The sequence below is a fragment of the Brassica napus genome, chromosome A9, assembly GCF_020379485.1.
Source record: "Brassica napus cultivar Da-Ae chromosome A9, Da-Ae, whole genome shotgun sequence".
NCBI lineage: Eukaryota > Viridiplantae > Streptophyta > Magnoliopsida > Brassicales > Brassicaceae > Brassica > Brassica napus.
This window is the reverse complement of record NC_063442.1, coordinates 1,309,214-1,322,793: the sequence shown is the minus strand read 5'-3', so window position 1 is coordinate 1,322,793 and position 13,580 is coordinate 1,309,214. Positions and strand designations below refer to the sequence as shown.

The window sequence follows — 13,580 nt, the reverse complement described above, 5'->3', positions numbered from 1 at the left end:
CCATAATGGACCACCGAATAAACCGAAATTGTTTTTTTCTTTCTTGCCTTGTAACTCAGAGATCAACGAATCATCATCAACAAAAATATAAAGCAGATTACAATAACTATCAATACAGAGGAGATTGAACAATCTTACTTACTCTTTGTGTGTTTGTGCTCAAATCATCATCAGCTCACATCTCTCAATCTCTTTATCAACGTGTCTAACGATTTGTTCTTAGGGTTTTGCCTCGACCCTCTTGCTCCAAACGTCCCAAAAATACTATCTGATGGATCTCTCAACTTCTCAGATACCGTTGCAACTTTCCTGTTATCCAAAGCGTGGTAGCTTCTCTCTCTGATCACAGGGTTAAGGAACTTCTCAGGGTGACTACTCAGAAGCAAGTTAATCATCTGTCTTATCCCCACAAAAGCCGTTTTCATCTCGTTAGCCTCTTTCTCCGTGAGCAGTGAAGTTAACTGCTCTGTAAAAGAGTCCAGCAACTGAACATCCATGTCAAGTCCCTTGATTGCAGCCATGCTGAGTCTCTTCACCAGATCCCCACACAACGTACCAAAGATCCGCTCGGAGATGTGAGCGATCACATCGCGCAAAACCCTTTTCAGTACTTTAGCGGGTAGAATCTGCTGCGCGGTGGAGACCAGAGTCTCCAAGTAGATTATCACTTCGTTCATGTACTCGTTCCCTCCTTGCGGAACATCGTCGCTTGTCCAGTTCACATTCTCGACCAGTATCATGAACCCGTCTATCTTCTTCTTAAGCAGCCCCGAGAGCGTCTCCTCCGCGGCGTTTTGCGATTTGGTCAACGGGAAATGCCTCCTCCCTCTCTCCGCCATCCTCAACGGGACTCCCGAGAGCTGCGCGGCGTGTCGGAAGAAGAAATCGCAAGCGCGCTCGAACACGGCCATGTTTGCGGCAACCTGCATCGCCTGAGAAACCACGTGAACCGATGAGCTAATCAGCTTCAACAGAGCCTCGTCGAGAACTTCGCCTAGAAGCCTATCTAGATACTTCTTAACCACATCGTAGAAATCAAGCTGGCCTCCGTGAGACATGAAACTAACCGAATCCTCGACAAAAGACCGAACGATCCGACAACAATCCGGAACCGCGGTCGAAAACGGCGCAATGTAAGGGAACGCCGGCGCAATCTCCGACGTCTGAAGCTGAAAAGAGAGAACATTCATGGAATACTCATACTCCTTCTTCATCAACATCTGCTCAAACTTATCAGCAGACAAAGCTTCCGCCATCTGTGTCCGACAATCAGACAACAACAGCTCGTGATACTTGTCCCTATGCTTGCTCAACACTTCGAGAAGCGGGTCAACGGTGTATCCATACCTACGCAGACTCACACCTAACAAGCTAACGTAATCCTTAATCAACAGCAAATGATTAGCCGTCTGCATCCTAGAGAACTGATCCTCCAAGACAGCGCACATATTGGTAACCGCAAGATCCCACAGAAACTCGACTTCCATCTTCGAAATCAACCCTCCTCCGGTCCTCAGAACCCGATCCTCCACTATGAAGAACCCCGCGATCTGCGCGAAAAACGTCTGGTGGGACTCGAGAAACGGAGTCATTGAAGAAACCTGTGAGTCAGACTTGAGCTGAAGCTCCCTGTTATCGAAATAGTACTGCTTAAAACTATCTTCGAGTGAGAGTGTTTGATGAATGTGGTAAGCTCTATAGAGCGGAGTCAAATCAAAGGCATCATCATCACTAGACTCATACTCGTCACCATCAATATCTTCTTCGTTCAACGCGTAGACGCACTCAGCTTCCTTCTGTTTAATCCTAACCTCCTCCTCACGCTGCCGCGAGGAGGAAGCTTCACCTATAGCTAACTGACCTAAGTTCCTACACACGACGCGAATCTCAACCAACCAATCGCCAAGCTCCTTACTCACTCTCCTCTTCACGTACCCTCGAATCTCAGGGATCCTCTTCTCAATCATCCGCTTCAACGTCGACGAAGGGGTCTTCTCCAAGAGCTCGCTCTCGATCAGCTCCACGCACTTGAGCGCCATATAGAAGCTCCCTCCCTGGAGATGCCGATTGGCTCGCGACGCGATCTCCGCCACGCGGACGCAGTGCTTAACCGCTCCGATCGCCAGATCGACGTTGTTGGAGACGGTCCCGGCCTCGACGAGCGAGTCGAGGGACGATAGAAGCGGAGCCGCGACGGATTGGAGCTTGGAGTTGGAGTCGGAGAGGGCCGATTTGAGCGATTCGACGTCGGAGAGGAGGGACTTGAGGTCGTCGACGGCGTGGATGAAGTCCTGGTAGTGAGCTTTGCAGACCTCCTCGATCTCGGACTCTTTGGATCGGGAGAAGAGCTTGAGGTGGTGGAGGAGCGTCTCCGGCTTGCCTGTGCCGAAGGTTTTGCGGACGAACGGGCCTAAGTCCTCGCCGTTGCAGATCGCGGAGGATATCAGGAGCTCGTCGAGCTTCTCCGCGGAGTCGAGTCCGTTTGTTGTGGGGCCCGCTTTACGCCGCGGTTTTGGTGATTGCATTGTGTTTTGGGAGTTTTAGGTGAAGCGTTACAGCGAAGAAGAGGGAGGAGGAGTTTTGGATTTGGAGAAGAATGTTGTTTGACTAAAAGGGTATCGCTGTAGAAGCGGTGCGACGGAAGGAGGTGAGGGTGTTTTCGTCTTTTTGTAAAGGATAGTGGTTTCTCTGACTTTCGGGTGAATATTTGTCCGGGAGTTTACGCATAATAGGTGCGTGGCATCACACGCTTATTATTGTAAATTTTAGCTTTTTTTTTTGTTGGCAACAAATTATTAGCTATTTTACTTTTCAACATTTTCATTCCAATATAAAATTTAATACTCCTTCCATTTCAAATTTTACCATATTTCTTAAAAAAGTTTTTAGTGTTTGAGATTTCTAAATTAACTTTATTTAAAAAAAACTATTTAAATAATTACATTTTATAATTTTTTATTATTGATTGAATTATTTTTATTTTTTATATTTTTTATATAAAAAACTAATATTTATAATTATAAGTTATAAGCCTAACATCTTATATTATGAAATAGAGTAATATTATTTATGATTTTGTCTTCCTCAAATTTTTAATTATTCGTTAGCTTATGATATAAAATGTAATTATGAAATAGAGTAATATTATTTATGATTTTGTATCCCTCAAATTTTTAATATAGTTTGGCTAAATATTTGATAATATTGTATCTTAAAAACAATAATTAAATAACTCATCATATTATAACAAATACTTAAATAAATTGAAAGAAAGCTACCCTCGTTTGTTGTCCATATGGATGCGGAGCTATCGGTTTGATTAACAGAGTCTATATGAATTTGTTTGTTGCTGACAAAAAAAAAACTGAAAAATACAAAATCATAAAAGATAAAAACTAATAATTTCATATCAAAAATAAAACACCGTATTTAATTTAAAATAAATAAAATGTGTGTAAATATAATATTTTAATTTATAGTTTTAATTCTATAACATCAAATAATAATCCTTTAACCATAAAATACAAATGGCATTTTTTGTCAGCAATATTATGCTCAAAACCCAAATGTTTACAATTGGTTTCAATACATTAAAAGAACAAAACGTTAACCCGCTACTATCTCTTTTACGATGCGTGTCTAATATAAATCACAAGGAAGCAAAGATTTACATCTTTTGGAAAGATGAATTAGAATGCGATAACAAAAAAAAAAAAAAAATAGATTGCTCAAAAAGCATTAGTAATTTCGCATTTCATCTGAAATAGAAAGAGAGAGAGAACCCAAAGAATTTGTTGGAACTCGTTTTTGACAAAGTGGTGTGGACCGTTTTTCCGATGGGTTTTTCGACGGAGACGTCTGTTGGAAGAACCGGAATTTGGGCACGATGTAATCGTCACCGTAAACATTATGAGTTAATGTATTTGTTGGTCAAAATCAGTGTTGTTTTGAATGAGAAATGAATGTCTAAAGTGAATGATATGAAAAACTTGTAAAGGCTATTATTTGGTTAAATATAAAATTTAACAAATATTTAACTTTAGATAATTGGGTTTGAATTTAGATTTAATAAGTTGATTAGACTTTAATGTCAATTAATTTGTTTTAAATCTTATTCATAAAATATATTTATATTTGGTTAAATATAAAATATAAACTCAATTAAAGTATATTGTTGGGTTTGACGTGGTCAATGCAAATTTAAGATTTGATATACTAACGTCTTTTGAATCGTAGTCATGGGAATCAATTTCCTTTATTGCTATTATGATTATGTAAGTTAGTCGACTCATTCAATTACATAAGGTGTTTCATTCTTATGAAGTTATAAAAGGAGCACTTGTGTTTACTTGTACACGCAGAAAAATATACAATCCTCCGTATTTTTTTATTTTTTTCTTTAATTTTCTTTCGAGTATGAGAATATACACAAATCTAGTTTCGCCAGGCTTCTGATAAAATGACGCAAATCAGAAGATTTTTTGCAGTTGTATCTTGGGAGTCATTATGTTATCGAACCGTCGCACTACGGGACGTATTTTGAGTTAAGGAAAGAGATAATATCTCGCTTCTGCAGTTGAATCATCATTTTCTTAATCTTTGGTATAATCTTATCAAATTTATTCTTTACAATATTCAGTTTTCCGTAGTTTTATATAATACGGTCCCATCAGGATTGACAAAAACATATTCGGATTAACTGAAAACTATATTGTCCGATTGAACGGAAGACAAGATCCGAACAAGTCGGAATTGATTATTACAGATAAAAATGGAATTAAAATAAAAAGAAATGAACTTCTCTCTCAAAGATCTTGAGGAGAGAAGAGGTACAGATGTCTTATTTAAACAAGTAAAAAAATACACACATTATCCTTTCATTTCAAATCCCATTGCAAGTAGAAGCTCACACCAACAAAGTGCTCTTGACGAAGCTCAGTAGAACAGAACTTGATTTCGCCGGTTTAGAATTTCTTGAAGAAGCCATAGATATGGTCAGTGATTTCCTTGGGCTTCTCCTGCTGAAGGAAATGACCAACACCTTCCATTACCACCACTTCTTGTAGAAATGGAACATGTTTCTTCAAACCACCATCATGTATGTATTCCTTTGTTCCGGGGATGTGGTATGTAGGGTCAAGATCACCCGTAATGTACTTCACAGGGACCTTGATCTGTAGACCATCCCACGGAGCCGTTAATTCCCAGCTTCTACAGGTTTAGAAGGATAAGACCATGAGGAGTTATCATAATGATTAATGAATAACTGAAGGCTAGATAAATATTCATAAAAAAACTTACAGGTTCATGGCGCGATAGTAGTTTAGTCCACCAGTGAAGCCTTTTTGGCTAAACTTGTCTGCATAGAAACATACGTCTTGCTCGGTGAACCAAGCAGGTAAAGCAGGTGGATCAGGTAAATATTTGAAAACTGACTTTGGAATGCAAGGTGGGCGTGTGTTATGCGAAGTGAAAAAACCATTTACTAACTTCTTCATATCAACTAGAGCAAAGTCTTCCTCAATATCTCCAGGCTCCTGAGATAAAGAAAAGAAACACAAGCAAATGGAAACAACAAGACTAATCAAACTTGCATTTTTACTTATAACAAACAACCATATAACTAAATAGAGTAAATGACTTTTGAAATTCTTTTATAATAAATATTGCCATTTTTAAATCATAAATATTGCAAATTGCATATCATATGGTCAGCTACTTTGAGCTTTGTATAGGTAGGTAATAAGTGATAGTAGGTCGCAGATTACATATATCCAAATAACATTCCTCATTGCCATGGCAAAAGAAGTAATTGTTATTAAACGTAAAGAATCACAACTGATCTAAAACAACTAAACACCAAACAAGAAATCAGCTAAATTCTTTTGCCTTCGATGATTAACCAACGTGGACAATGAAGAAGAAGGTCGATGCGCAACAGTCCAGTCTCAACAGTTTCACACTAGCTATCACTCGTTAGCCTAGTCTTAAGCAACCACATACCCAAATAAAGTAAATGACTGAGACTTTTTAATTTGATTACTATTTTATATTATAAAATTACAACTTGCATATCATAGCTCAACTACTATAAAATTACAACTACTTTGAGCTTTGTATATGTAGATGTAGGCTTGCTGTTTCGGCTTATTTGGTTTATTCAGGTCGGATATTTTTGGTTTTGGTTAGTTTAGTTCGGCCAAAGTAAACCAAAAAACTCGGTTTGGTTTGGTTTTCGGTAATTCCAGTTTTATATTTTTCTTGAAAATAACCGATTTTAGGTTTTGGTTAGCTTTCAGTATAACTTTAAAAAAAAACTTGGATCGTTTTGATTATTTTTGGTTAGTTTAATTAATTTGATTTGGTAATTTTGGTTAACTTTATTTTGCTTTTGAAAACCAAAACTCATCAAAAACGAACTGAATTGAAAAACCAAAATATTTTCAAAAGCTTTCTGAACCAAACCAAAAGTGAACAGAAAACCAAATAATTCGGTTCGGTTAGACCTGTTTGGTTCGGTTCAAATCCGCAGGGCTAGGTAGGTGATAGGTCTCAGATTACATAGATCCAAACAACATTCCTCACTGCCATGTCAAACGAAGTAATCACCACTAAACACCAAACAAAGCAATCAGCTAAAGTATTTTGCTTTTGATGGTTAACCAATGTGGGCAATGAAGAAAAATGTCCATGAAGTAACATTTTCCACTACCTACCACTCGTTACCCTAATCTTATATCTTCACCAGTAACAAACAAAAGACTTGCGTCATAAGTCAGATAAAAACCCTAAAAGACATGGAAAGTTTCGGTTCAAGTCTCACCTGGAACCTGCAGATGTAGTAATCCTCGCCGAACAAAGCCTTAAACGCATCAACAGTTTTCACAGAAGGATTCCTCGGATGAAACTCAACGCTCATGTTCACCAGCGCCTTGACTCGATCAGGCCGGATCATACACATCCACCACGCGATGATGGCTCCCCAGTCATGGCCAACTAGGAAAACCTGGTCAACGCCGAGCGAGTCCAGCAAACCGACGAGGTCTCCGACGATATGGAGTAGGGTGTACGATTCATGAGACGGCGGCGAGTCGGAATCGCCGTAACCTCGGAGATCAGGAGCGATTGCGCGGTAACCTAAGTCGGCGAAAGAGAGAAGCTGGTGGCGCCATGAGTACCAGAGATCGGGGAAGCCGTGGAGGAATAGGACGACTGGACCTGAACCTATTGAAGCTACGTGCATGTTGATGCCATTGGTGGAAACCGTCGTGTGCTCGATCTTCTCCATTGTTTCTTCTTTCTCTCTCACTCACTTGCTTCTCAACGTTCGTATTGCATTCATATTTATATTGTTTTATTTATAAACAATTGTGACCAATGAAACCTATAGTCTTAAATAAACAATTGTGACCAATGAAACCTACAGTCTGGCTAGCTATGAATGAAATTATTTTTCGGAGTCCAAGACCCGATCCAATCCAAAATCTTGATATTCAGATCCAGATCAAATTAGGGATAAATTATTTGGAATCCAAGATTGATCGAATCAAAAAAAAAAAATTTTATTTGTAATTTTAATATATACTACATGTTTACAGATTCAAATTTAAATATTCATGGATATTTTAATAGTGGAAACTGACATTTAAATAGTGAACTCACTTTCATTTTTGTAAAAGAAAAACTCACATTTCTTTAATCTAAACAAATACTCATTCCGTATACCAATAATTGCGTATACAAATAATTGATGATTTAATTTTTTATTTGTGTAAAAAAATGGTATTCTACTTCTAATTATGCATTTTATTCGAAACTAAAACATAAATTAAAATCTGAAATATGAGTAATAGAATTTTAGATCATGAAACAAATACAACTAACAAAACTAATCATTTAAAATATATATTTAATGTTATTAACATGTGTGCAAATCATACGACATCAATCTTTTAAATTCAAAGGGAGTAGCAAATTATGTTACCAAAGCCATTTTTAGTCAACATATAATGTTGTTCATGTGCTGTTTAATAAAATATATAATCTGGCTCTAACATCTAGGGATTAACAGCTATAATCTGGTTATAAACAATTTTGACCAATAAAACCTATAATTTTGTTATAACAGCTAAGGATTCCAAGACCCGCTACATTATCTTGATATTTAAATCCAGATCTGGATTCCAATCCAATTTACATTTTTAATTTAAACGTGTATATATATTTATATATGCAAATTCGAATATTTTAAGATGATGAATATTTTAGTGGAGAAAACTAGTATTTAAATATTGAACTAACTTATTTTATCAAACACGCAGACACTTCACTAATCAAACACAAATGATAAACTCAAGTTGCCCGAACCATATTAGATTCCATTTTAGTCAACATAAATTGTTTTGACAAAACAAAAATTGTAGTATAGATGATCTCTTTTAAATTTTCTTCTTGGTAACCTGCATAATTTGCATTTTATAGGATTCGAATCTCCGATTTTCTGGTATAAAAATATTAATAACCTATCAATTAAATCATTGGACTAAAAGATTTCCACATCAAAAATAATTTAACAAAATGATCTACTTAACATACATTTTTAGGAATTTTGTATTTTTTCTGTAAGCGTAACAAATATTGTGTCCGTAATTTATTTTTGTTCTAGAAAATATATTTGGAGTCAAAGCACATATATAATCTCCTCCAATCATAATAATACAAAAGATAATAGATTTTCTTACTTATTCACAAGTATAATGTCTTACCAGATTTCTGCTATACTTGGAACTTTCTTATAAATTTCGAATTATTAAACAAGTAAATACACATTATCCTTTCATTTCAAATCCATTACAAGTGGAGGCTCGCACCAAGTAAGAAAGCGCCTCTGAGAACTTGATTTCGCAGGTTCAGAATTTACTGAAGAAGCTATAGATATGGTCAGTGACTTCGTCGGGCTTCTCTTGCTGAAGGAAGTGACCAACACCTTCCATTACCACCACTTCTTGTAGAAATGGAACATGTTTCTTCAAACCACCTTCATGTATGTATTCCTTTGTTCCAGGGATGTTGTATGTAATGTCTAGATCACCCACAATGAATTTCACAGGGACCTTGATCTGTAGACCGGCCCATGGAGCCGTTAGTTCCCAGCTTCTACAAGTTAGAGGAGGATAAGACCAGATCAACCACGAGGAGACATCATAATGATGATGTTGAAATGAAAGACTTACAGGTTCATGGCGCGATAGTAGTTTAGTCCACCAGTGAAGCCTTTTTGGCTAAATTTTTCTGCATAGAAACTGACGTCTTCCTCAGTGAGCCAAGCAGGCAACGCAGGTGGATCAGGTAAACCTCTGAAACCAAGTGATTTGGGAATGCAAGGTGGGCGTGGATTACGCGATGTGAAGAATCTGTTTATTAACTTCTTCGTATCAACTTGAGCAAAGTCTTCCTCAATCTCTCCAGGCTCCTGAGACAAAAAAAAACACTCTGAATCATTAGTAATCTAGTATAGAGACCCACTTAAGCAAACGGAAACAACAAGACTAATCAAACTTGCATTTACTCACAGCAACAATATACCCAAATAAAACAAACGACTTTGACTTTCTATTTGACTACTACTGCCATTTCAAACTATAAAAATTGCAAATTGCATATCATATGCAGATATGCTAAGCTACTTTGAGCGTTGTATAGGTAGGTGATGATAGGTCCCAGTTTCCATAGATCCCAGAGAAATAAATGGTGTGTGGTTTGTTGAGTAAGTTCCATTTCAGTACACATTGTCGCATTGGTTCAAAACTAGTCAAGCAGCATCAAGGTTCCCCATTGCCATGACAGAACGTAATTGCTATATTAAACCTGGAGAATCACTACTAACTTCACATAAGCAATTACCTATAAACAATTTGCCTTTGATGATTAACCATTGTGGGCAAGGAGTAAGAAGGTCCCATGAAGTAACAGTTTCCAGTGTCAACACATTCACAGTACCCACCACTCTTACAAGCAACCACATAAATAAATAAAGTAAATGACTTTGACATTCTATTTGACTTCTACTGCCATTTTTTAATTAAAAAAAATTGCAATCTCAACTACTTTGAGCTTTGCATAGGTAGGTAATAGGTCCCAGTTTACATAGATAGATCCAACCAACCAACATTCCTAATTGCCATGTCAAAAGAAGTAATCACTATTAAGCCTGGAGAACCACTACTAACTTAACACAACTAAACACCATTCCATTAGCTAAAGTGGTCTGGTTTTGATGATTAACCAATGCGTGCAATCAAGAAGAATGTCCATGAAGTAACAGTTTCCAATGTCAAACACATTCACAGTACCTACCACTCGTTAGCCTAATCTTACACTCAAACACATATCACCCCAAATAAAGTAAATGACTTTGACTTTCTATTTGACTAGTATTGCCATTTTAAAATCACAAAAATTGCAACTTGCATATCATAAGCTCAACTACTTTGTATAGGTAGGTGACAGGTCATAAGATCCAAACAACATTCCTCATTGCCGTGTCAAAAGACGTAATCACTACTAAACACCAAACAAGCACTCAGCTAAAGTAATCTGCTTTCGATGAACAACCAATGAAGTAACAAGTTCATACCACTCTTTAGCCTAATCTTATCTTCAACAGTAATAACCACAAAACTATTGTTATAATATCTCAGATACATTGATTCCCAAGCCTCACCTGAAACCTGCAGATATAGTAATCCTCACCAAACAAGGCCTTAAACGCATCAACAGGCTTCACAGAAGGATTCCTCGGATTAAACACTACGCTCGTGTTCACCAGCGCCTTGACTCGATCAGGCCTGATCATACACATCCACCACGCGACGATCGCTCCCCAGTCGTGCCCCACGAGGAACACCCGGTCAACGCCGAGCGAGTCCAGCAACCCGACGAGGTCTCCGACGACGTGGAGCACGGTGTACGATTCATGAGACGGGGGAGAGTCGGAATCGCCGTATCCTCGGAGATCGGGGGCGATCGCGCGGTAGCCTAAGTCGGCGAGAGAGAGGAGCTGGCGGCGCCAAGAGTACCAGAGATCGGGGAAGCCGTGGAGGAAGAGGATCGCTGGACCTGAACCGATTGAAGCCACGTGGAGGTTGATGCCGTTGGTGGAGATCGTCGTGTGCTCGATCTTCTCCATTGTTTCTCTCAGTTCTATCACTCTCAAGTGGTGCGGTGCTTATGAACAACATTGAAATTTCATTTATTTTTTAATGGCTGACAATGGAAATAAACAATTGTGACCAATGAGACCTATAGTCTTATCTCTAATGCAGTTATAGGCCCATTACAATAGTTTTCTCCTCTTTACAAAGAAATGTCAATAGTATGGTCGAATAAGTTGTTAAGCTATCTCCAATGTATTATTTCAATTTTTAATCGAAATGTTGGCCCACAAGATAAACAAATTCAGTTATTCCGTTTGAACGATAGTTCACCGATTCCAAAAATAGTTTATAGAATTATTAAATCACTTATTTGTATTATATTATATTATATTATAAATTATTTATGTTTAGTTTTGATTTTTATTAGTTTATGCATCTTTTATGTAAGTAACATTTTGTGAAGTATTATATTTATTTTAATGTTATTGTATTATTTTAAATATTATTTGAGTATGAAATAAAAATATTCAAGATTAAAAGGACTATTTCATAACTAAAAAAAGTTTCATTCCAAAATAGAATAATGGGTAAGATTATTCCATAAATGCAGTAATCCTAGTCATTACTACATTTTAAAATTAAATATTGAATGAGACTAGAGAAGATTTTACTCCAAAATAAAGTTTAGAATCTCTACTAATAAAAGGGAGCTTTTGAGTCTCTATAGGGCGTCCACATCAGCGGAAAAAAATTATCCCGAAAGATGACACGTGGCATAAAATATAGTTTTACATTTTAATATTAATTATTTTCGAAAATTGTAAAAAATATGTAAACATACAGCATTAAAAATGGAAGCGTCCACATCAGCGGAAAAAATTTATCCCGAAAGATGACACGTGGCATAAAATATAGTTTTACATTTTAATATTAATTATTTTCAAAAATTGTAAAAAATATGTAAACATACAGCATTAAAAATGGAAAAACTACATTAAACATATGTAAGATTACTATTTTTCACTTAAAAAAAAGACGGCTTATCTCCATAATGTAACATTACCGTTTTATAAAAAAAAAACAAAAAACATTATATATAATTTCGAAAATAATAATTATAAGTAAAACATACAACATAAAAATGGAAATACTACATTAAACATAAATATGTTTGACTTCTCTACTAATAAAAGGGAGCTTTTGAGGCGCTTGATGCTCTATAGGGCGTCCACATCAGCGGAAAAAAATTATCCCGAAAGATGACACGTGGCATAAAATATAGTTTTACATTTTAATATTAATTATTTTCGAAAATTGTAAAAAATATGTAAACATACAGCATTAAAAATGGAAGCGTCCACATCAGCGGAAAAAATTTATCCCGAAAGATGACACGTGGCATAAAATATAGTTTTACATTTTAATATTAATTATTTTCAAAAATTGTAAAAAATATGTAAACATACAGCATTAAAAATGGAAAAACTACATTAAACATATGTAAGATTACTATTTTTCACTTAAAAAAAAAGACGGCTTATCTCCATAATGTAACATTACCGTTTTATAAAAAAAAAACAAAAAACATTATATATAATTTCGAAAATAATAATTATAAGTAAAACATACAACATAAAAATGGAAATACTACATTAAACATAAATATGTTTGACTTCTCTACTAATAAAAGGGAGCTTTTGAGGCGCTTGAGGCTCTATAGGGCGTCCACATCAGCGGAAAAAAATTATCCCGAAAGATGACACGTGGCATAAAATATAGTTTTACATTTTAATATTAATTATTTTCGAAAATTGTAAAAAATATGTAAACATACAGCATTAAAAATGGAAGCGTCCACATCAGCGGAAAAAATTTATCCCGAAAGATGACACGTGGCATAAAATATAGTTTTACATTTTAATATTAATTATTTTCAAAAATTGTAAAAAATATGTAAACATACAGCATTAAAAATGGAAAAACTACATTAAACATATGTAAGATTACTATTTTTCACTTAAAAAAAAAAGACGGCTTATCTCCATAATGTAACATTACCGTTTTATAAAAAAAAAACAAAAAACATTATATATAATTTCGAAAATAATAATTATAAGTAAAACATACAACATAAAAATGGAAATACTACATTAAACATAAATATGTTTGACTTCTCTACTAATAAAAGGGAGCTTTTGAGGCTCCATAGGGCGTCCACATCAGCGGAAAAAATTTATCCCGAAAGATGATACGTGGCATAAAATATAGTTTTACATTTTAATATTAATTATTTTCGAAAATTGTAAAAACTACTAATAAAAGGGAGCTTTTGAGGCTCCATAGGGCGTCCACATCAGCGGAAAAAAATTATCCCGAAAGATGACACGTGGCATAAAATATAGTTTTACATTTTAATATTAATTA

The 13,580-nt window shown here is 35.9% G+C and overlaps 3 protein-coding genes across 3 annotated transcripts; all 3 read right to left on the bottom strand.

The window, feature by feature from the left end:
- Positions 1 to 18: 18 nt before the first annotated feature.
- Positions 19 to 2,616, bottom strand: LOC111213001 (exocyst complex component SEC15B-like). The gene has a single exon (XM_022714663.2). The coding sequence runs from the start codon at positions 2,523 to 2,525 to the stop codon at positions 171 to 173; it is 2,355 nt and encodes a 784-aa protein (XP_022570384.2). The 5' UTR covers positions 2,526 to 2,616; the 3' UTR covers positions 19 to 170.
- Positions 2,617 to 4,680: 2,064 nt separating this feature from the next.
- On the bottom strand, positions 4,681 to 8,489 carry LOC106442212 (epoxide hydrolase A-like). The gene is made up of 3 exons (XM_048739210.1): positions 6,824 to 8,489; positions 5,302 to 5,537; positions 4,681 to 5,211 (listed from the first exon to the last, which is right to left on the bottom strand). The coding sequence occupies exons 1-3, from the start codon at positions 7,286 to 7,288 to the stop codon at positions 4,965 to 4,967; spliced, it is 948 nt and encodes a 315-aa protein (XP_048595167.1). The 5' UTR covers positions 7,289 to 8,489; the 3' UTR covers positions 4,681 to 4,964.
- A 201-nt stretch (positions 8,490 to 8,690) lies between these two features.
- LOC125577659 (epoxide hydrolase A-like) lies at positions 8,691 to 11,297 on the bottom strand. Its single transcript, XM_048739209.1, has 3 exons — positions 10,724 to 11,297; positions 9,234 to 9,472; positions 8,691 to 9,156 (listed from the first exon to the last, which is right to left on the bottom strand). Exons 1-3 carry the CDS (start codon positions 11,186 to 11,188, stop codon positions 8,910 to 8,912), a joined length of 951 nt encoding a protein of 316 aa, XP_048595166.1. The 5' UTR covers positions 11,189 to 11,297; the 3' UTR covers positions 8,691 to 8,909.
- Positions 11,298 to 13,580: the final 2,283 nt, after the last annotated feature.

Coding starts and splice junctions, on each gene's coding strand:
- LOC111213001 (XM_022714663.2), bottom strand. CDS start 2,525: ATGCAATCACCAAAACCGCGGCGTAAAGCGGGCCCCACAACAAACGGA.
- LOC106442212 (XM_048739210.1), bottom strand. CDS start 7,288: ATGGAGAAGATCGAGCACACGACGGTTTCCACCAATGGCATCAACATG. Junction 5,538..6,823: donor ACTACATCTGCAGGTTCCAG/GTGAGACTTGAA, acceptor TCTTTATCTCAG/GAGCCTGGAGATATTGAGGA. Junction 5,212..5,301: donor TACTATCGCGCCATGAACCT/GTAAGTTTTTTT, acceptor CTAAACCTGTAG/AAGCTGGGAATTAACGGCTC.
- LOC125577659 (XM_048739209.1), bottom strand. CDS start 11,188: ATGGAGAAGATCGAGCACACGACGATCTCCACCAACGGCATCAACCTC. Junction 9,473..10,723: donor ACTATATCTGCAGGTTTCAG/GTGAGGCTTGGG, acceptor TTTTTGTCTCAG/GAGCCTGGAGAGATTGAGGA. Junction 9,157..9,233: donor TACTATCGCGCCATGAACCT/GTAAGTCTTTCA, acceptor TCTAACTTGTAG/AAGCTGGGAACTAACGGCTC.